At 40.4% G+C, this 22,123-nt stretch overlaps 1 protein-coding gene across 3 annotated transcripts in view; it reads right to left on the minus strand.

The window, feature by feature from the left end:
- The window catches only part of Cttnbp2 (cortactin binding protein 2), a 155,931-nt gene that overhangs the window by 125,629 nt on the left and 8,179 nt on the right, over positions 1–22,123 (minus strand). For all 3 annotated transcript variants that reach the window (XR_005976420.1, XM_041675315.1, XM_041675314.1), the window contains exon 2: positions 16,812–16,919. Coding sequence is in view for 2 of the 3 variants with exons in the window: in XM_041675315.1 (XP_041531249.1) it covers positions 16,812–16,919 (108 nt within the window). In the remaining variant the exon portion in view is untranslated. The remainder of the gene's footprint in view (positions 1–16,811; positions 16,920–22,123) is intronic.

Genomic DNA, 22,123 nt, shown 5'->3' on the forward strand with positions numbered 1-22,123 from the left:
TCCCCAGAGAGTTAGAGACTTACTGTTTAAAATCATGACACTTGGGAGTGCTTTAGCACACAGGAATGAAAGACAAAGCAGGCAGCTCGTCATACATCCGCATCCTTTCTTTCCTCAAGCAGAACAAGGGCACAGCTCCGAACCCTGCAGAGGATTCATCGCAGGGTCCAGACATCTCTGGAGGGAAAGCCTGCTTGGGGAACTCATCGCATGAGAAGATATACAATTTTCTGAGAAGGAAGGTTCTATCTTAGTCAGGTGGACTGAAATTCTCAGATAAAAGCCTTGTCGGCTGTCTACACGACAGCCTGACAGGTCAGGATCTCGGGAAATTATCTTGTGCTTATCAGGGTGGAACTTGCTAACTATGGTCCCCGTCCTTTCCTAGGTAGTAATTCCCATACAAAAAGGATTGTCCAGTTGGTGCCAGTTTCCAAGCACAGCACCGAATATGGCAGTGTACCCCGAAGGGACGTTTATGAGTTAAATGTTGAATGACAAGTGTTAATTGTTCAAAGGTTCTTGGGACAACCAGGGTAGACACCCGACTTTTTCCCCAAGACACACAAATAAAAAGTCCTTAAGAATAAACAAAAGCAAAACCTTCTGCCCTCATATCAAGTTGCTTCATGAAGCACCATTTTCTCTTAGAAGACTGGAGCCAATGCACACAAACACAGGGAATAATTATTTTTACGTACAATCCCAGGTCTATTCAAGTCCTGCTAATCCCATGAAAACACGGGCACACACACAGACAGACACACACACATGCACAGACACACACACAGGCACACACACAGACACACAGACACAGACACACACACAGACACACACACAGGCACACACACAGACACACACACAGGCACACACACAGGCACACACACAGGCACACACACAGACACAGACACACACACAGACACACACACACAGACACACACACAGACACACACACACAGACACACACACACACAGAGACACACACACAGACACACACAGAAACACACACACAGACACATAGACACACACACAGACACACACAGAGACACACACACAGACACACACACAGACACACACACACAGACACATAGACACACACACAGACACACACACACAGACACACACACACAGACACACACACAGACACACACACACAGACACACACACACAGACACACACACACAGACACACACACACACAGACACACACAACAGACACATAGACACACACACAGACACACACAGGCACACACACAGACACACACACACAGACACACACACAGACACACACACACACACAGACATACACACAGACACATAGACACACAGACACAGACACACACACACAGACACACACACACAGGCACACACACAGACACACACACACAGACACACACACACAGACACACACACACACACAGACACACACACACACAGACACACACACACACACACACACACACACACACACACATTTCACCTTCACTTTAGTCATTCATTACCAGCCATTCAGCACTTCACAGAGCCACCCTTAACAAATGCCAATTGTAATTGCTGCCTGGGATCCATTTCCTCCCCTCTCCTGTCAATCTGTTTCCCAGAGAAACCAACATAACTCCCTCAAACACTATTTCTATCATAGCCCTTTCCTACCCCTGAGCCTAAGGAGGGTCTCAACTGTCAACTGCTTGGAATTCAACCTCATTAAGAATTTCACATGAGGAGCAGAAGGAGGGAGAACATGAGCAAAGAAGTCGGGACCACGAGGCGTGCATCCACCCACTGAGACAGTGGAGCTGATCTACGGGGAGCTCACCAAGACCAGCTGGACTGTGACTGAAAAAGCATGGGATAAAACCGGAGTCTCTGAACATGGTGAACAATGAGGGCTGATGAGACACCAAGGACAATGGCAGGGGGTTTTGATCCTACTTAATGTGCTGGCTTTGTGAAAGCCTAGCCAGTTTGGATGTTCACCTTCCTAGACATGGACGGAGGGGGGAGGACCTAGGACTTACCACAGGGCAGGGAACCCGGACTGCTCTGTGGACTGGAGAGGGAGGGGAAGAGGAGTGGGGGGAGGGGGAGAAGGGTGGGAGGAGGGGGAGAAGGGCGGGAGGAGGGGGAGGGAAATGGGAGGCTGGGAGGAGGTGGAAACTTGTTTTTTGTTTTTGTTTTTTGTTTTTTTTTCTCCTTTTCTCAATAAAAAAAATTTAAACTTAATAAACCAAAAAAAAAAAAAAAAAGAATTTCACACATTAACAATGCCTATTAAGGTTTTCTAAAATTTTCCCCCTAATTTTCCAGCCAACCTTTCCTTCACCTTACTCGACTGATGTCTCATGATCACTTTCCAGATGGGAAGAAAACCCATGGAACCATTGATGCAGCCAGGCAGAGACTGAGGCCTCTTCATTCCTTCCGTGAGATCATATTCTTTTGTCACGACACACCAGCAGGAAGTTCAGTACTATTTATTTATTTATTTATTTACTTATTGTTTGGATCTGGACATACAGTGGAGAACTCACAATTCTCTTGCCCTGGCCTCTAGTATTCAGGTATGCATGACCTGACAGATTTCAGAGTGTCACTCCAGGAAGAAGTGAGGGACCCACCCACTACCAGTCATCATCAACTTGACGGTCACTTTCAGAGCTTATTTAGAGATGTTTTTAGAATAACTAAGAACTTACTTTTTAAGGGTAGGGGGCTGGAGAGATGGCCCAGTAGTTAGGGGAGCACCGGCTGCCCTTGTAGAGAACCAGGGTTCGATTCCCAGTGACTCACATTGCCTCTAGTTCTTATTCCAGGGGATCGATGACCTTTTCTGACCCCTACCCCACCACCCCCGACAAACAGGTACATGTGGAAATACATACAAGCAGGCAAACATTCATACAATAAAGGTTAAAAACTACAAAGTAAGAAGAAACATTTCTATTGATTCAGATTTTGCGACCAATATGTGCCTTTTAATACTCCACTTAAAACATCAAGATGTTTTCAACATAGTACTTCTGTCATGACCCTTGTTCCCACCACCCACCTTCCCTACACAGTCACAGTCATTTAGTGGGGCCAATGGCTTTACGGGAAACTCCTGATTAACATAACACCCCTCAAAGTATGCGTTCATTTTGATTATGCTAAAAACCCTCTGGAGAAATGGAGCATGACCATGCAGACCCAGGCTAAGCAAACTCAAGGCTTTGTCTGCCGTCTTTCCTTCTTGGACTATAACTTTGTATGAGTATGCTCAGGAATATTCTCCTTAAAGGAGCACACTCAGGGCCTGGCCCTAAAGTGATTTCTATTGCATACGCTCCCTGCACAAACTCTCCACAGGTTGTAAGAGAAAGAAAGGCCCTACTTTGGAAAGAACGCCCATGCCATCTCCTTATCTGCTGCAGACAATACATTTTCTTTATGTTTATTTTGTGGCCAGGCTTGTTCTGGCTTTGCATTCACCTAAGAAAGGAACCTATTGTATTTGATTACATGGCCACTTCTATTGGACAAAAAAAAAAAAAAATCAAAAAGTGATATAGTAACGTCAGAATGGGGCGGCGGAGGGTGGGGATGATCGAGATATAGTGTTGGTGTCCAAAGTTCTCAGAGAAGAAAAGAGAACTCGTGGAACAGCCTCAAATAAGAAGCAACCTAGCTATGCATTTAATGGCTCAATGTATTGGCTGCTGCTTCTCTCTCTCTGGTTGTTTTGTTTTTCAAATTTAAATCTAAATCCACGTTGAGAAAATATGAGAAAAGGAAAAGAAAGAGGAAGCATAGCAACAGGAGACAGGTTTGGTCTAGGCTGCAGGAGGAGGGTAGGATGGAAGCATTACTAAAGTGTCTATTGGCACTCGTGTCCGTTCACAGAAATCTGTTTCCTTAAGGTATGCTTGGGGAGAGTAGCACTCACAGACACACGCATCCAAGGATGACAGGATCATATCCTCATTATGGAAAAGTACAAACTCTATATGATAGTCAATGAGGAGAAAACATTAATAACCAATGGTGTTCTTTTACAATGTCAGAACTTCCACTCAAGTAAGATCTTAGAAGTCTTGAGAGTTAGTTTCTGTTTATAAATAATTATCCATAATCCCTTGAAGGGGATCAGCGAATGACTAAACATCAGAAGACTAGCAAGTCTTTGTCACTAGGGTTTCTGTATAGCTTTGGTATTCACAGCTGACGCCATGCAAGAGGGGGATGTCCTAGAAATTTGAGGCATTTAGAGTGAGCCGAAGGAGCCAGGTCTAGGAGAATGCTTAACTTTACTCATGCCGCCGATGAGGGTGTGTGTGTGAGAGTGGAGGCTAGAGGCAGATTGAAAATGACATGCACAGTCTTCGCGTCTCCATTGCTAAACCATGGGTGTTCTCACCCATCTCAGGGGATTCCACAGAGATAAGACATAATGAATGGGAAGGGTTTGCTTACAAACAAACCCTAAACATGTGAAGTCTCTTTCCTTCTCCATATGCTTAAACTTCATCCAGCATCCAGCTGACAATGGCAATAAAGAGTCCACTGTTGTTGGATAGGAAGAAGAGGTAGTGGGAAAGAAACTGTTCGGTTTAAAAGACCAGGACACCTCCCTCCGTGTTTTCTACTTTTAGCGGGTGGTAATTACAAACAGAATTATTCATGCACACTTGAAAATAATCCCATCAAAAAATCAAAAGATCTATCGTAATATAGAGTATCTCCCCAACATGGAGAGGCGTGCGGAACAGAGTGACAGGCCAGAGGACGAGCACATACAGTAATTAACACGACTAATTTCACTGTGACTAAAGTTGACAGATCTAGCGCAGTACAGGACCCTAGCTGGAGGCATGTGGGGAACAGAATAGCCAGGCAAAGACAAGTATCCACAGTCATTCACTGGTCTAATTTTCTGTGTTGGTCTTCTCAAGTTGCCAACTCTAAGCTTTTTCAAAATTCCTAAGTCCTACTTGGAAGGGAATGGATTTGTTTTAAAAAAAAAAATGCTGGCTGAAAAACTGTAAGAAAAGTCACTCTTCCTAAAAGGCCTCACAGGCCTCCAGACAGCAGCTGCTCCCTCCCATGGAAGCCATGCTGGCCCTTGCTTTTTCTAGCCCTTGGTGTGACCTTCCACAATGACCGTTGGATTCCACAGAACCAGCTATTTCCCAGATTGCCTCAGACTTGTTACTTGTGAGGAAAAGTGGATCAAGCTGATTGTGTTGGCTCTTATCTGCCAGTCTCACTTGGCAAAGTGTTAATTCTACAAAGAGGAATAGAAGAAAATTCCCACTATAGTAATCAGAAAAAAATGGAAGGAACCAATATCTGCCCTACATTTTTCATAATGCACTGAGAGGAAAGGTTTGTGGGTAGGGAGGGGATGATCTTCTTACCAAAACATCTGGAAATGTAAGAATTTTTTCACGTACCATGGAACTTGACTATAGGTTGGGTCTTGTGATATGCAACATTATTTAATCCTTATAGTACAAGCAACGTGCATTGGGACAGGTCAGAAGTTGTGATGTTAAAACATCTCTCCATCCTACTTATGTAAGCATTTAAAGGCTACCTTAATTGCATAGCTCATATGCAGAACTAGATTTAAAAACCAAAATAATATTTAATAATGATGATAATAATAAGATAAGATAACAAAAGATAAGAAAAAAGAGGGAAGGGACTAGTGGGAGGAAGGATACCAGTTGGTAGGGATGTTTAAGAGGGAAATCTATATGGAAGTAAAAAAATATATATATTCATGAAAACATAATGAAACTCAGTGTTTTGTATGTTTAATATATACTAATAAAAATTTCCTATCAAGACTTAAATATATAAGACCATGTCTGTTGTACACTACAAATTAAGACTATTATTCACAGAAATTTAACCATTGAAACTTAGTGCCAATCTGGGTGTGATAGCTTATGCCTGTACTCTTCATGTACATGGGGGAATGAGACAGGAGAATACCCTGAGCCTGGGTGAATGAAGATAGCCTAAAAACACAAGGAGGTCTCATCTCTGAAGCAAAGGAGTGAAAAGACATGAAGACAAGATTCTTGACAGGATCACAATGCCCATATGAGATGCAGTTCTATTTTGATGGAGATAGAACACCTGGGGCCGTGCCTGAGGATGAGAGGGGTTTCCCAGAGGATTCATCAGGAGGATTCTGGGATGATGAAATGCTGGCTTATTCTAATGTGTATGGCTTGTGTGGAGCTATTAAGTGATAACACACTCCAGGAGTCTACTCAAATAAGCCTGGATGGATGCTTGGAGACAATGAACTCAGACACTGTTGGAAGGTCCTGTCTATTCTTGTCAGGCTCCTTCAAGTACTGTGTAAATCCCTGTTTTGCCATTGAGCCCTAACCTACACAGAGGAGTTCAAAGGAATTTGGATAAAACAAATATGTTCTGGAATATATAGCTGACTTACATTTTTTAGGTAGAGGCATGAAAAAATAAAACCCATATAATTTAAAAATCTAAACTGGACTAAGGTAAAGTAGATTTGGAGAAAATTAAATTGAAGACAGAACGTTGAATTCAAAAGATGCCTATTGTGGAACTTTCCATATCAATCTTAATTTAAACCAATCTCTAATAACACTCATAATCAGCTAAATCTTAATTTCTGAAGAAACTCACTTTGTTGCTGAGCAATAAAAATGATGACGATGACCCATGATTTGGAAGTCTTGGAAAAGGGTCCAAGAGACTTCTGATTCTCACGTGACCCTTAGGATTTGCTGTGCAAGCAAGCACTCTGGCTCTCCTAAACCCATCCAACAGTTCCGGATTGGTAAGGCAGTTAAATTATTTATGTTTAAAACATTAAAACTTTTATTGCATAATTCAATGCATAATGGTTTTTCAAAATGATCATTTAGAAAATGCCCATTAGTCTCTCATAGTTAAACACTCCTGTGGCTTCTCCCATGATTGGGAGGATGCAATTCAAACACCATGTCTGTCATTGTCTAACCTCAGCCTGACTCCTTCTCATCTCATTGTATTCATTCTCCCTCAGACCTTCTAATATAAACAGCCACTGTCCTTCCTCTATGAAAACCTTTGCCTGAACCTTTTCTTCCAGCTGAGTTCACAATATATCAGGTTGAGGTGTATCGCATCCTCTCTTCTAATACAAGCTAGAAATCAACTCTTCCCTTCACTCTTTTTCATAGTATTTGATCTTTTCCCTCTATCGCAATAATCTGGATTTTAATATTTTTATTTTAATTTTCAAAACAAGCCATTTTCTAGTGCTCTAGTGTAAGGCTACCTCCAGATGTTGAGTTCCCATAAATAACACCAGTCTAACCGAGTATACAAACACACTGAACACTTACTTTAGTGTAGAAGAAAACAACTGTGTGTCAGTCATGAACGATCAAGTAGTAAATCACTAGTTGCCAACTGGTCAACCCATCCAAATTCAATTAGAAAAAAAAAAAAACTAGCTGAAACCAATCAGGCTATTTCCGTGTTTTACTTTCTTGTTCTGTTTGTAAAGACTCTCTGCCCAAACTACCCAGTAGCTACTCTGAACTTTTTCTGGTTACCCATTTCATAAGCCATCATTTTGCTCAAATAAACTTTCAAGTATATGTCATTTTTCTCTTGTAAGTTCAATGCCCATCTCTGGCCCTGGAATCTAAGTTCCAAGAGAAAGAAATCAGGCACTTATTTTTATGCTGTACTCTTGATACAAGAAAAGAACATCAAAAAGATAGAAAATACCTGCTGAATGAATGAATTGCATGTATCTTCTGATTCTGTTCTCCACTCTTTTCAATTACCACTTGAAATATAGGTGTAATAATTGCTGTCCTGATTTTATTTAATCAAAAACCTATTGTTATAGATGGTGACACAGGCCTATGATTTGAGCTACTTATGAGGCTGGCTCTGGAAGATCACAAATTCACAGACATTGGGAACAAATCAAGACTCTGACTCAAAGAACATAAAAATACTGCTGGGGATACACCTTGGTAAGTGCTCAGGTAGCATGCTGGTTCATTTTATGTCAACTTGGCACAAGTTGGGGCATCTATGAAGGAGGAACCTCAACGGAGAAAATGTCCTTATCAGTGGTCCTGGAGACAAGTCTGTGGGACATCTTCTTGATTAATGATTGATGTAGGAGTGGCCAGTGCCTCTCCTGAAAAGGTAGTCCTACATTGTATCAGACAGCAAGCTGAACAAGTCAGGGGGTAAGCCAATAAGACATACTCCTCAATGGCTTCTGGTTTAGCTCCTTCCTCGAGGTTCCTGCATTGAGTTTTGTGTTTGAAAGAAAATGGTCCCATAGGCTCACAGAGAGAGGCACTATTAAGAGGTGTGGCCCTGCTGGAATAGGTGTGGCTTTGTTGGAGGAAGTATGTCACTGGGGACTAGCTTTAAGGTCTCAGAGTCTCAAGCCTGTCTAGTGACTCCCTGTCTTCTCCTGCTACTTCTGGATCCAGATGTAGAACTCCCAGATCCTTCTCCAGCATGTCTCTACCGACATGCCACCATGCTTCCGTCTGTGACAATAATGCCAACCCAATTAAATGTTTTCCTTTATAAGGATTGCCATGGTCATGGTGAAAACCCTAAGGCAAGTTCCTACCTTGACTTCCTTTTATAATGGGCTGTTAGATGTAGCATCAAACAAGCCCTTTCCTTTCCATGTTGTTTTTGGTCATGGTCCTTATCAAAGCTACTAAAAACCAACAAGAATGATATGCAAGGGCGTGTTCAATTCCTAGTACTACAAACAAACAAAGAACCTATTTATAGTTTGACTTAGAAAGTTAGAAAGCTAGAACCAGAAACCTCTCAATTTTTTTTCCCTAAATGTTACAACTAGAAGAAAAATAACAGAATTTTGTGGGAGTTGCTTGAAACCCTTAATATCTTTTTCTAATCAAATAGAGAATTAATTATTAATATGATAAGGAAAACATCTTATACAAATTCCTAACTTGTTCCTTAGCCTTTGGGCATTAAGACAATACAGCTATAATAAAACCAGAATGCCAGAAAGAGCATCCTGCTTTTTTCAGGTTACACTGACTGGATAGTTGGTGTGGGAGTTCCTTCTGTCTATGTGTTGCTTTTATTGGTTAATGAATAAAGAACTGCTTTGAGCCTATGGCAGGGAAGAACAGAACTAGGAAGGGAAAGCAAGGCTGAATGCTGAGAGGAAAAAGGGCAGAGTCGGAGAAATGCCACGGAGCCACCACAGGAGATCGATGTGATGAAATTTTGCTGGTAGGCTACCACCTCATGGTGATGTACAGATTAATGGAGACGGGTTAAATTAATATATAAGAGTTAGCCAATAAGAAGTTAGAACTAATGGGCCAAGCAGTGATTTAATTAATACAGTTTCTGTGTGATTATTTTGGCTCTAAGCTAGCCAGGTGGCTGGGATGAATAAGCGGGCCCTCCTCCTACAGATGGTTCTTGTAACTGCAATACCATCAAATTATACAAACCCACATTCCTGCCTTCCTATGTGTAACTGTGCCTATATCTTGCACCTAGTTTGGAGAGATACATCACTGAATTCTACAAGCCTCATTGGCAGCATGTTTTCCTCATGAATATTTTTATAATGTGTTAACATTTGGGAAGGAAGCATCACCCAGCTAATTCTTTGGCTCAGTTACTGGGCCCAGACTACCAACATTCATCATCACTGTGGTAAGAGAGTGGGGGGCAGAGAGAGCAGCAGCAAGCCTGACATATGACGAAAGGGACTGGAACCCCTCGTCCATGTTGTCTGTACACGAGAAACCCATCAGGTGTGAGAAAAGCCCATGGCATAGAAATGAGAAACAGAACACTATGTGAATGAGCTACAAAAGCTCACTCATGAGCCTTGTGGTTCACCACTTGCTTTGAGTGGATTCCTTTTCCCTTCTCACCAACCTACTCCCAGTCTCATGTGTTCTATCCTTCTTATAATAATATCATCTCTATGTTGATTACATCATCATGTGTCCCCAGCACGTGATTCTCATTCTGTGGGTCATGACCCCTTTGGCAAATCTGTCTCCAAAAATATTTACATTATTGTTCACAACAGTAGCAAAATTACAGTTAACAAGTAGCAATGAAAATAACTACATAGTTGGGGGGCTACCACAACATAAGGAATTGTATTAAAGAGCTGCAGAATTAGGAAGGTTTGGAACCACTGCTTCACTGGGACACAAGAAGCAAAAAATTTCAATAGGTGACCACTGGACTCAGATCTGTGCTTATAACATCAACTGCATATCCTAGAATACAGAACAGACTTTCCTCTTTTTGAAACTAATGATAACTATTCACTAAAGAAAATAAAATTTCACAGAAAGAAATAAAATTGTTAGTTTTTATTTTTGTCTTATGGGCAAAATATAATAGTATTTTTTTAAAGATTTATATTTATTTGTTATGCATGTAATGTTTCTGTCTGCATGTTTGACTATACACCAGAATCGGGCAACAGAACTCATGGTAGGTGGTTGTGAGCCACCATGAGGTTGCTGGGAATTGGTTTCAGGACCTCTGAAAAAGCAGTCAGTGTTCTTAACCTCTGAGCCATCTTTCCAGCCCAAGACAATAGTAAAATCAGTGGCTATTTGTATTTCATGAAAATTGATTTTGCTGTAGAAATGAAATAATTCCTGATCAATACTTTTTTTCTCTAGACATGGAAAAGCCTTATCTCATAATCAGGAAAGGAAAAGAGTAAATTTATTGTGGGAGAAGAAAGGCTGCTTGTTGGTTCCCAGCCACCTGGCTAGCTTAGACCCCAAATAATCACACAGAAATTGTATTAATTAAATCACTGCTTGGTCCATTAGCTCTAGCTTCTTATTGGCTAACTCTTATATTAATTTAATATATATATATATATATATATATATATATATATATATATAGCCATGTGGCTGTGGCTTACTGGGTAAAGTTCCCAGTGTCTATCTCCAGCGGCTCCATGGCTTCTCTCTGATGCCACCCTTCTTTTTCCCAGCATTCAGCTTAGTTTTCCCTGCCTAGCTAAGTTCTTCCTTGCCATAGACTCAAATCAATTCTTTATTCATTAACCAATAAAGGCAACACACACAGAAGGACGTCCCACATCGATTTATATTTTTGTAAATTTAGCTATGCTCATCAGATCCAGTCAGTAAAATGAATAACACACACACACACACATACACACACACACACACTATATATATATATATATATATATATATATATATATATATATATATATACAGTTTGGTTATTCAATTGCCAGCAATTATAGGGGAATTTGGAACCCTTCATGTTTTACTTAGTTGAAACCAATGAAAAGCCAGATTAGTATTCTTTCATCAACACTTAGCACGAATGCACACAAGGTGTGCTCACAATACGCTGCCATTAACCAAGAGCTAGTTTTCAAAACAGAGCGGAACACATTATTTGGTCTGATACCGAGGTGCCCAGGTCAGTGGAAGGAGGATGAGCGTCTGCTTATTCAGTGAGAGGCTCTGGGTTGACTCCCCGCACCACGTGTTCTGTATCAAGATTCCAACACTCAGCATTACAGTCATAAGCACATTTCCCTTTGAAAAGTAAAGCACTTAGGTTCTGGAAAAGAAAGTATACTGCAATTTTAAATAGTAAAATATGTGGCCTGTTTGGAAAGGGTCATAAAATTGGTTCAGATAGGCGCCTTCAGATTAACCTTTAGCTTTGAAGGATCAGTATTTCACAAGGAAAAGACTGTATCACAATAGGTCCAAATCCTTTTAAGTTCTTACATTCATTTTTTTTTCAAATAAAATTTTTAAAGTGACATGTCTAGTGGTTAGTATAACTTCAGAATGGTGTTGACCCCATGGGCACAATTGTGTCCCTCATAAGAGACCTTCCTTGGTCATTACGCTAGGTATGCTGCAGACAAGCATGGGTTGAAGGGAGGTCACTGTGGAATGTTGCTGACCACCGGGAAGGAAACCGGATACTCTCTCCGCGCCCCACAAAAGAATCTACTCCCAGATATCAACAGTGCTGGGCCTGAGAAAACCTGTTTCAATTTAGAGTAATATTTAAAAGCTTTCGATTTTTCTGCAATTTGGACCCAATGAGTAGATCAGGCTTTTGTTTTACTTTATTATAAAATGAATATCAACCTAGGAAAACTCTGAATACAGTCAGTGACAGTTTGAGAAAAAGCAAGGTCTGGCCTAAACGACACTACTGGGAAGAATTAATTTTAAAATATATAAGGTCAGGATAAAGCATTTTTCTGAAATGTTTGAAGTAGTATGCCTGTACTTAATTAATGCACCTTAATTTCACTTTTCTGCCTGGTATTCAATGACTATAGTTTTACGTATCTCCGACAGAACCTCACTATGTAGCTGGCCTCAAGATCTCAATCCTTCTGCCTCAGCCTCCTGTACTGCAATAATAGTACTTGCTCCCCTTCTGAACTCAAGAAACCTTGAGCATACTGCAAAAAAAGAAGAGCCTGTGGTTCACCTCCTCTCTTTCCTATTACTGTACATCACCCTGCAGGGCTACCCCAAACCAGGCTTCCACCAGTCACAGGAATCCAACTCCCTCGGAGGGGAGTAACACAAAAATAACCCTGGCAGTTAGCTGAGACTTGGCACGGGGCTGCCTCTCCAGCTCCCATCACTCATCTTCACAGCATTGAGAGAGAAATAAACGTCCAGTGCAATTTTGGTCTTTTTCATACAGTTGTTCACACAATCCCTTGGATAGGCTTTTCTGTCAACTGATAGTCCTGCAAGGTTACCAGAGCTAGAAGTGCTTTCTGTGTAGAGAAATGCAAATAACTGAAAACCCTGATTCCTACAGTTTGCTTATTTATGAAGTTTAAGAGGGGGATTGCTTAGCCTTCATGCAATTTCATTTGTCTCATATAAAAAGAGGGTAAAGCGACCTACATAAAATCCGATGGGGAAGTCAGGACTGCCCTTCTTACAAGACAATTTCTTTTTAAGGAAAATGCATGTTCTTAGAAATGGGCATGGGGTTACACGCTTGCAATCCCAGCACGCAGGCGGCACGGGCAGGGGAATACAAGTTCCTCGTCATCCTGGGCTACATAGCATGGCCATGTGTAAAAATATTTTTAAAAATTGTTAACGTGAATACTGTTACAAAGCTATGGACTTTTTATATTAAAAGTTTTTTTTTATCTTAAAAAAGGAAAGCAGCAAAAATGCCAAGATACCCACTGTGATCTGTTTTACCCCCTCCAAGCTTTCATCTGTGGGCTCCTCTCAGGAGTCTACCGCTCCCTATTCAACGATCAATGAAATCTTTATGATTTGAAACTCAAAACCACCAGAATCATGCAGTTTAGAAAGTGAAACAGCTTGGTCTGAAACACATTTTTAAATTACAAAGAATTTGGAAAAGTCACAATGCAATCATTTCTAAATCTAATACAGTTCAGGGTACAAATTAGCATCCCTTGTTTCAATTATTAAGCTCAAACAGCATTTTTTTTTTTTACTTAAAAAACCAAAATGTACTACACCTGTAGATACATGGTATACTGGTTATTTACTAAAGAGATTTTGGTTCTTAATTTACAGATAAGTTTATCTAATAACATAAAATAAAAAATTTCACATCCTTTTTCTCCTTAATTTCTTTCTGGGGCATTCATCATCCAGTAAACCATATTCTGCTGCACTGTTAAGAAAAAGACAACGTCATGGCACATTTGAACCCAGGTAAATATTTGAGTGGCTTCCATCATCACATACACAGGGAACATAGTAAATTTTTGGCAGGTACCACAGGTATGTGAAAATTCCATTACTACCCACTCTTCAATCCAGACTGTCCAAATATTTAAATAAATTATAAACATCAGTTTTAGAAAAGCTTTTTAGAAGATCTCACACACACTGAATTCTGTAGTGTGACAACGAAGGAGAAGGCTCATGTGTGAGCCCATGTGTGGTCCTGGCGGGATCATCTTCTCTCAGGCCTCCCCTTCAGCGTGTTTGACTTCAGTCTCTAAACACAGAAGACTGGGCTCAGCCAGCGCTTCTCCACAGCCTACATTGAAGCAGCGCAGAACATTTGTGTTTTTCTCGTTAACTGGCTCTTAGAGAACGGGGGTGGGGGGTGGGGGGTGGGGGGGTGGGGGGGGTGGGGTGGGGGGGGAGAGTCTGCCGCACATCTAGGATTCTTTTTAATTTTTTGTTTCCTTTCTTTGCTTTTTTGGTTTTTCGAGACAGGGTTTCTCTGTAGCCTTGGCTGTGCTGTAACTCACTCTAGAGATCAGGCTGGCCTTGAACTCGGCAATCCACTGCCACCAAGTCTTCCCCAAACTTTTACATGCCCTTCAGTTTACTACTCTCATGAGAATGTTTGGTATGACCATTTTGAGGCAAGACAGGAGTTCCTTTTTTTTAATCAATAAACACCTTATTTAAATTATTTTAACAAACCAAATTCTCTAGAGATTGAATTCCCATGTAAATGTATACTTTTTCTTCTTTTTTCCTTTCTTTCTTGTTTGTTTAGTTTGACATGGGGTCTCATTATGTAGACCACTGTTGCTTTGAACTTATGCTGATCTCATTGCCTCTGACTCCCCAGTGTTGAGATCCATCACAGGCATGCGCCACCAGGCCTGGCTAAACACGCACTTTTGTTTGGAACTTTACCAGAAGTTGTTCACCACCTCACTGTATCTGAGTCAACATTATGGTAGGCTTGGATCAGGATTCTCTTGCAACTGCATTGATTATAAATAAGTGCAATCAGACATCAAGTTCATCATATGTTCCAATAAACATAAATGCATGGAAATTCATATTTATTTTTCTCTCATTGAAAATAGATTTTTTTCATACCATATATTCTGATTACAGTGTCCCCTCCCCTAACTTCTTCAAGATCGTCCCCACTTACTGTAAGTTACTTTTCTATTAGATATCATGAAATAATGTCACGATTGAGATTTTAACTTTTTTAACATTTTACTTTAATACAGTATACTTAAACATTCAATTATCCATAATACCCCTGGCAGGCTAGCCAAGCACAACAGAAATAAAACAGAAATTGTGAGCGTGAGAAATAGGATTCGATAAGAGTTTAAAGCACTGACTGTGCCATTTAAGTTTCCTTACAATTCAAATTTCAATTCTACAGAAGACATCCACTCGATCATTAGGGAACCTTTGCCTGTACTCTTCCAATCGGAATATTGCACTTAAATTAAAGAAAATCTGTGTGCTTTCTAAAACATAAAACAACGGACCTACTAAGTGTTCAAACATTTATGCAAGCGGTGGGAGGTTCCACAGGGCCAGTGCATTTTGGACATTATTTTTTTTTCAAATTTCAGAATACTTTATTTCCAAAGATATTGCATATTCGCGAGTAGTCAACTGTCCATCCTGTCTCCTCAGCCCCTAGCAACTGCAAGTTTTCATGTAGCCATATGGATTTGTGTTTTGGACCCATTAGGTAAATAATTAACAATATATGGCTATGTATGAAAAGCACGTAAGGTCAGCTGAGCCATGCATTTCCATTTGGTTTCAAGAGGTGACTGCATTCTGAAACAGTAGCAAACATGGCCATACTATATTCTCCATGTGGAAAAGGACAGACCACACTCACAACCAAACTATACAGATGCTCACTTAGCAAAGCTTCTTATCCAAAGAGCTGTAACTCCACTCAATGCTGGCTTGCAGATGACACAACCAGACTCCCAGTTTGTGGAGACATTGTTCTTGGTCACTGAACTAATGGTAGATAATATACCAGTTTCCAGTATGTGAATTCAGGAAATGTTTCCACTCCCACTCAAGATCAAGTTCTCTACACCCCTGTACAGGCTACATCCTTTGACAGCCTCTGTGACCATCTACCATTCCTACCTCCCTTCTTCACCATAAATGCTCTTGTCACAGACAACAATCAGCTGTATTTTTACAGATTCCCAGAACAAAGTTTAAGGAAATAATCCCTAGTGAAATAAGATAAACCCACACTTTATATGTAATAATTTCATCCCTGTTTGCTAAATAACTGAGAACCAAGATATATCTGATTACATACAAAGAACTATAAAAGAAGGAAAAACAAAACCAAACTGAAGCTTACAGTTGACTAATATACCAAAACAAGTCAAGAAGTGGAATCCAACCATAAAACTGCATCAAGACAGACAAACGTTACTTCAAAAAGAAAATGTAATCGAGATATTTGATATATTCTTTTCAAGCTATTATAGAAATATTTTTAAATTACCGAAAACTCTGATAAAAATAATTTGAAGGTATGAACATTTCCATTTTAACTCTGAATTTCTAAAAATAAAAAACATCATTTTTAACTTACAGGACAGGGGAAGTAAAAAGATATATTATTGGCAATATTTTTATGAATGATTCTTGTAATTCTTCCTCACAGCTATCAAACACATACAAGCCACAAAGTACTATTTTTTTAAAAAAATAGTATGTCTATTTAAAAGGTCAAACAAATTTGTGATACATGTAAGGATTGCAGACTAACACAGTAGACTTCTCAAGTCTCCCATTTTCAATGGTTTACTCTCAGCTTCTATCATCTCAACATCTATATGACTTGTATGTTTTATGTAGTTTCTAGTTTGATGTTTTGAGTGGGGAACATACATTCGCCTAATATAACGTTTTAAATGCAACTGATTCAAAAACTAAGAGAAAAAGCACCTCTGCTAATGGCCCTCTGAGAAATGATAAGGACACAGTCCCAGAATGTTCTTACCCGCAGGGCCTCAATGACCACGTCTCTGGCTTCTAGTTCCCCTTCCATCACACTGAGAAGCATCCGCAGCTCAGACTTGCTGAGGTTATCCACATCAAACTCTTTTTTCTGTAATGCAAATTGAAGACCAGAGTCAATACAAAACTATTCCTAAAAAAAGTGATGTAAGTCCTGAAGTCAAACATGGTGGCTCCAGAATATCCATCTCAAATACTGGGACGAGGAAGCCAGCTGTTTCCAGAGGCTCACTGGCCAGCCAGTCTAGCCTAGACAAACTTCACGCCAATGAGAGAACACATCTTTACAAGGAAGGGGTTGTATTGCCTGAAGAATGATACCCAAGGTTGTCTTCCGGTCTCCACAGGCATGTGTTCATACATGTTCACTCACACACTTACCCCTACATGCACATACATACAAAAGAGAGCAAGAAGAATAAAATGGCCAACCTACGGATCATTTCTACCCAGTGACCTAATGTACAGACTGATGCTTGACCTCCTAGAGAGATAAAACCATGTAACACCACTTCTGCAAATCTCCCCTCAAAAGAGATGTAGTTGTCAACCCGCCTAAACATCTGGATTTAAAATCTCTCCACATTATACAGCACAAATTTAAAAGTCCCTGGAGCCTATGTCAAAGCAGGCCTGGCTTTGGGATAGGGGGTTATTTTTGAGGGTAACAAAGAAACACAGATGTATTTCTTGGAGGGTCCCTGACATAGTGGCTCCTGGGAAGTGCCTATAAATTTCACGGCATCTAATAATAACAGGTTTTGTTTACAGAACCTTCTACAGAAGGCCACCAGCTGGCAGTCTGTACCCAATCTGGTCTACAGATGTGTTGCTTGGGCCATGAAGAAAATTTTCACTTCCCATTAAGCCAACGTTAAAAAACCTGAAACTATTACTAAAATATCAGAATTCTGTCTTTCCTTCACGTCAGATTTACATTGCCATAGGCAAGAATCCACAGAGTCAAACAACAATTGCCTCCTTTTAAGGAAGACATTCTTCATATTGTCAAGGCTTCCTCATACAGAGAGAGAGAGAGAGAGAGAGAGAGAGAGAGAGAGAGAGAGAGAGAGAGATGTTCTTAATAAGCCTGAACCATCACCCATATATATATCTGTGGTCTGGTGACATTGTAACCATGCTAGAGAGATAGATAAACCTATGTAGCTTCTTGCTCTTCTATAAGAAAGTTCGCATATGGTTCAAGGGATAGAAAACTAGGCTTCTAAAAAACCCAAGCATACTACAAGGAGTCTGTACAAGGCCTTGGTAATCCTATTCCATTCCCCTTGCTCTTCTAGCTCCAACATTTCTTCCTCAACAAGCTTCCCTGGTAACTATTTCCAAGCTCTCTGGTAGGCCTGTATAGATAGCCCTACATGAAGGTCGTCTGGCATTTGTTTGATGGCTGGAGATGAGAGAGGGTCATTCAGAATGTTGACAGCCAGGATTGATTGTATTAGTCTGAGGTCCTCTACAAAACACTCATGGTCTTTCTACTCTGTCCAGACACTCTTGCTCCCTAGCTCGAGAAGACAATCTAGTTCATCAGCAAACGTCATGAGCTTCTGAGCTCATGACTCCTCAGCTCAGAAGCTATTCATCAAGACACTCCAGAATTCCAGTGCACGTTTGTGTAGCACTTGGAGTTTTCCGAAGTATCCTCAAAGAAACAAGTTTAACACATAGGATACCATCACGTCTGTTTTTAGTTGAAGAACTATGACTCAGGAGTCTGAAAACACACATGGATCTGGCAATGAGGAAACACTAAACCGGGATGCACCAGCTGTGCCTCTGCCTGGCTTGTCTGTGAATGTGGCACCCAGCACTAATGGTCCAGAACGGGCTGTGTGAACGTGAGATAAGATGGGGGCATTCTATCAATCAGCCAGTGAGAAACGGATTGCCATTCATATGTCTGACACCAGACTATCTCTATGAATACAGAAAAGCAAGCATAGCAAAGCCCATGACTTCAGGGACTATCACAAGATATGAGCATAACCAGTCCTATCTCATTTCCAAGAACCCTTAGGAAAGAGAACCGCGATTTACAGTGGAAAGAGACCAAACCCAGATGGCTGTCCAAAGAAAGATTTTTAAATGCTCCTCTTAGTTAAAAGACTTCTTTTCACACACATGAAACAGAGAAGTTACTGGTAAAGATGGGGAGAGGGAAATAAAACTATAGCAGACCTAAGGCTGTATAGGGAAACCACTGTTCAGCACATCCCTGTAGAGATGCTTCCAGTAAGTGTAAACTCCAATATACCATCTGAAATCCTGTTTTCACTAACAGACATACGGTTATATAACCCAATAGTTCTCAGACTTCGGCATGAGGCTAGAACACGTGAGACTTGTTCTTAAAACACAACAGGGCTCCACTCCTAAAAATTTGATTCAGGGAAGATGGGGGTGGGTATGAATTTGCCTAACAAGTTCCTGCTGAGGAGAAGGATGGAGCCCACTTTGAGAAGCATTTCATCAAGTGATCTGCTGCCTCAGCCACACACTGAAAACCCTAACACCTATTCTGTACAGTTCTTCTAAGTACTGCACAAGAACATATGTGCAAAATCAGGCACAGACTATAGACAGCGTTGCTATTAATAACCGAGATGTGTTGTGTAGAGGGGAGTAGGGTCCTGCCTAAATGTCTATTTCTGTTTCTAAATTTACAGACCCAAGCTCAGTAAGCTCAGTTTATTGACCATGATGAAAGATCGACTTTTAACCCGGTTCCCTCACTGGGACTGCACTTCCTGTGTGCTTTAGAGGCTAATGCTTTATCAATGCTGCTGCTGCTCATTCTAAAGATTTTAATTAATTGTGTGTTTTATTGTTCTTGTTTCTCCAAAGCTTCGTGAGCAAAGCACTCTACTTTAAGGACTAATAAATTATGAAAGGCAGTGCCAAGACTCTGATTCATGTTAAGAGTTAGGAAGGCTTGCCCTGCGTCCATCATCAGTATTGGGACATGTGACCTGTAATTGGCTCTTCTATTTTTCTATGTATCATGTCAATAAAAAGGAAACTCATTAAAGGGGGGAAAACTACTACAAGTGTTTCTGCTGAACCACAAATGGATCATGCAGAATGTTAAAAAAATGTCTTCTACCACCAAGTACCAAATGATATATTGTTTTGTTTTTTTTATTTTTTTATTGAGCTCTACATTTTCCTCTGCTCCCCTCCCTGCCTCTCCCTTTCCCCCTTCAACCCTCCTCCAAGGTCCCCATGTTCCCAATTTACTCAGGAGATCTTGTCTTTTTCCACTTCCCATACACAATGCCTTTGCCTTCTCTACTTGACTACATCTAGCCCCACCCCTGCTTCTTCAGTACAACATTACTAAGTGCTTGCTTCCAACAATAAAATTCCAGTACTGTTTTCAGATTGTTATTTTCTAATACCCGATTCTTTCGTCTTTATTCTAGTGAAACATGGGACAAGGAAGTACATCAAAATATGGTGGAGATCTAAAGACTCCAACAATTTTATAAGTAAAAGCGCTCTGGTGCTTCTTACCAAACAATAAAATAAAAAGGTGAGTAAGCTCTCAAGTCAACACTGGAAAAGGAAGGTAGAAGGGTTGAGTGTGGAGTAATCAAACTAAACCTGTACAAGAAACATTGTTACTAAACGTGCTGATTAAAATAGATTCATATATATGTACATATGCACACATAGAGACGTACATAAAATGATGTTAAGAGTCTCCTTTAAAGGGAAAAAAGAAAGGGGAAAACATTTTTACTTCTGAGGTGAACTCCAGGCTCTATGTATGCAAGCCAGTGCCTTACCACTGAGCTATATCACAACCTTTCCCTTTACTTTCCATTTTGAAACAATATCTCACTGAGGAGGCTAGGCCAGCCTTGAACTCACCCTGTAGCTCAGGAACACCTTGAACTTTCAATCCTCCTGCCTTAGTCTTCTGAGTAGCTGAGATTACAAGTATGTCCTCTGTGGTTGTTTGAAGGGTTATGGCTCCCAAAGACTCAGGTATTTGGAGGCTTGGCCCAAAGGAAGTGGCACTATGAAGAGGTGTGGCTTTGTTGGAGTAGATGAGGCCTTGTTGGAGGAAGTGTGTCACTGTGGAGGTGAACTTTAAGTTCTTATATGCTCAAGCCACACCCAGTGTGATAGTTCACTTCGTGTTGCCTGCAGAACTCTCAGTTCCTTCTCTCGCATGTCTGCCTGCATGCTGCCATGCTTCCTGCCATGATGTAATGGACTAAACTCTGAAACTGTAAGCAAGCCCTAATTAAATGTTTTCCTTGATAAGAGTTGCCATGGTCCGGGTGTCTCTTCACCAGCAATAGAAACCTTAACTAAGACAACCCATTAGCCCTGGGGAGTGGGAAAGGGAAGGTGTTTTTTTTTTTTCACTCAAAGTGGCTTTGATCTCATATATCTATAGCACAAAAAACTTAGATATGGAAAAAAATCATTAATGCATCTTAGTGTAAGACTAAAATGAATTATCCTCATCTTATGATATTTATTTGAAAACTATCATGGATAATCTAATTTTCAAAGGAAGACAGATGACAGAAAATATTGCTATCCACATAACAACATGAAGATCTTTGGAGCACTGATGAAAACAAGAAGACTGCCCCCAAAATACCAAGAGAAACATGTTCAGACTATGCTTTATTAATGAACCCCATTTTCTTAATTTAAAAAAAAAAACCAAAAACCACAAAACAAACAACAAATCCAGATTACATTCTTTCAGTGACACAAAGGAAATAAAAATAATGATGAAGCCAACAAAAAGAAGATGAAACTGGTCTGTCAGACTGAGTTCATTCGTCAGAAAAGTCCATAACCAGAAACTCAGAGTTCTGAACATCTACTGTATAGCAGTTTCACAGAGTCCAATCAAACAGAGAAAGTATTTGGCCTGGGATATAACAAGTCACATATGTTAATTTGTGGTAAGCTGGTATCATGAAGGAAAGCTGCTTACTGGCTTGCTCTCAGGATCACAGTTTGCTACCTTTCTTATACAGTCTACATCCACCTGCCTATGAATTGCACCTCCCACAATGAGCTGTATCCTTCTACATCAATTATCAATTAAGAAAATGCCTCATGGATAAGGCCACAGGCCAATCTGATCAGACCAGTTCTACAATTGAAGTTCATCTTCCCGGAGAACCATAAGTTTGTGTCAAGTTGACAGCTGAAGCTAACCATAAGAGTTGCCAAAAAAAAACCTGGCGAGGGATATTCTGAACCATAGGGGCTGAAGTATTCCTCAAACATTTTCCCAAAGAC

Source organism: Microtus oregoni, unplaced genomic scaffold, assembly GCF_018167655.1.
Source record: "Microtus oregoni isolate MIOR12 unplaced genomic scaffold, Mior012 000026F_ref0000081, whole genome shotgun sequence".
Classification (NCBI taxonomy): Eukaryota; Metazoa; Chordata; class Mammalia; order Rodentia; family Cricetidae; genus Microtus; species Microtus oregoni.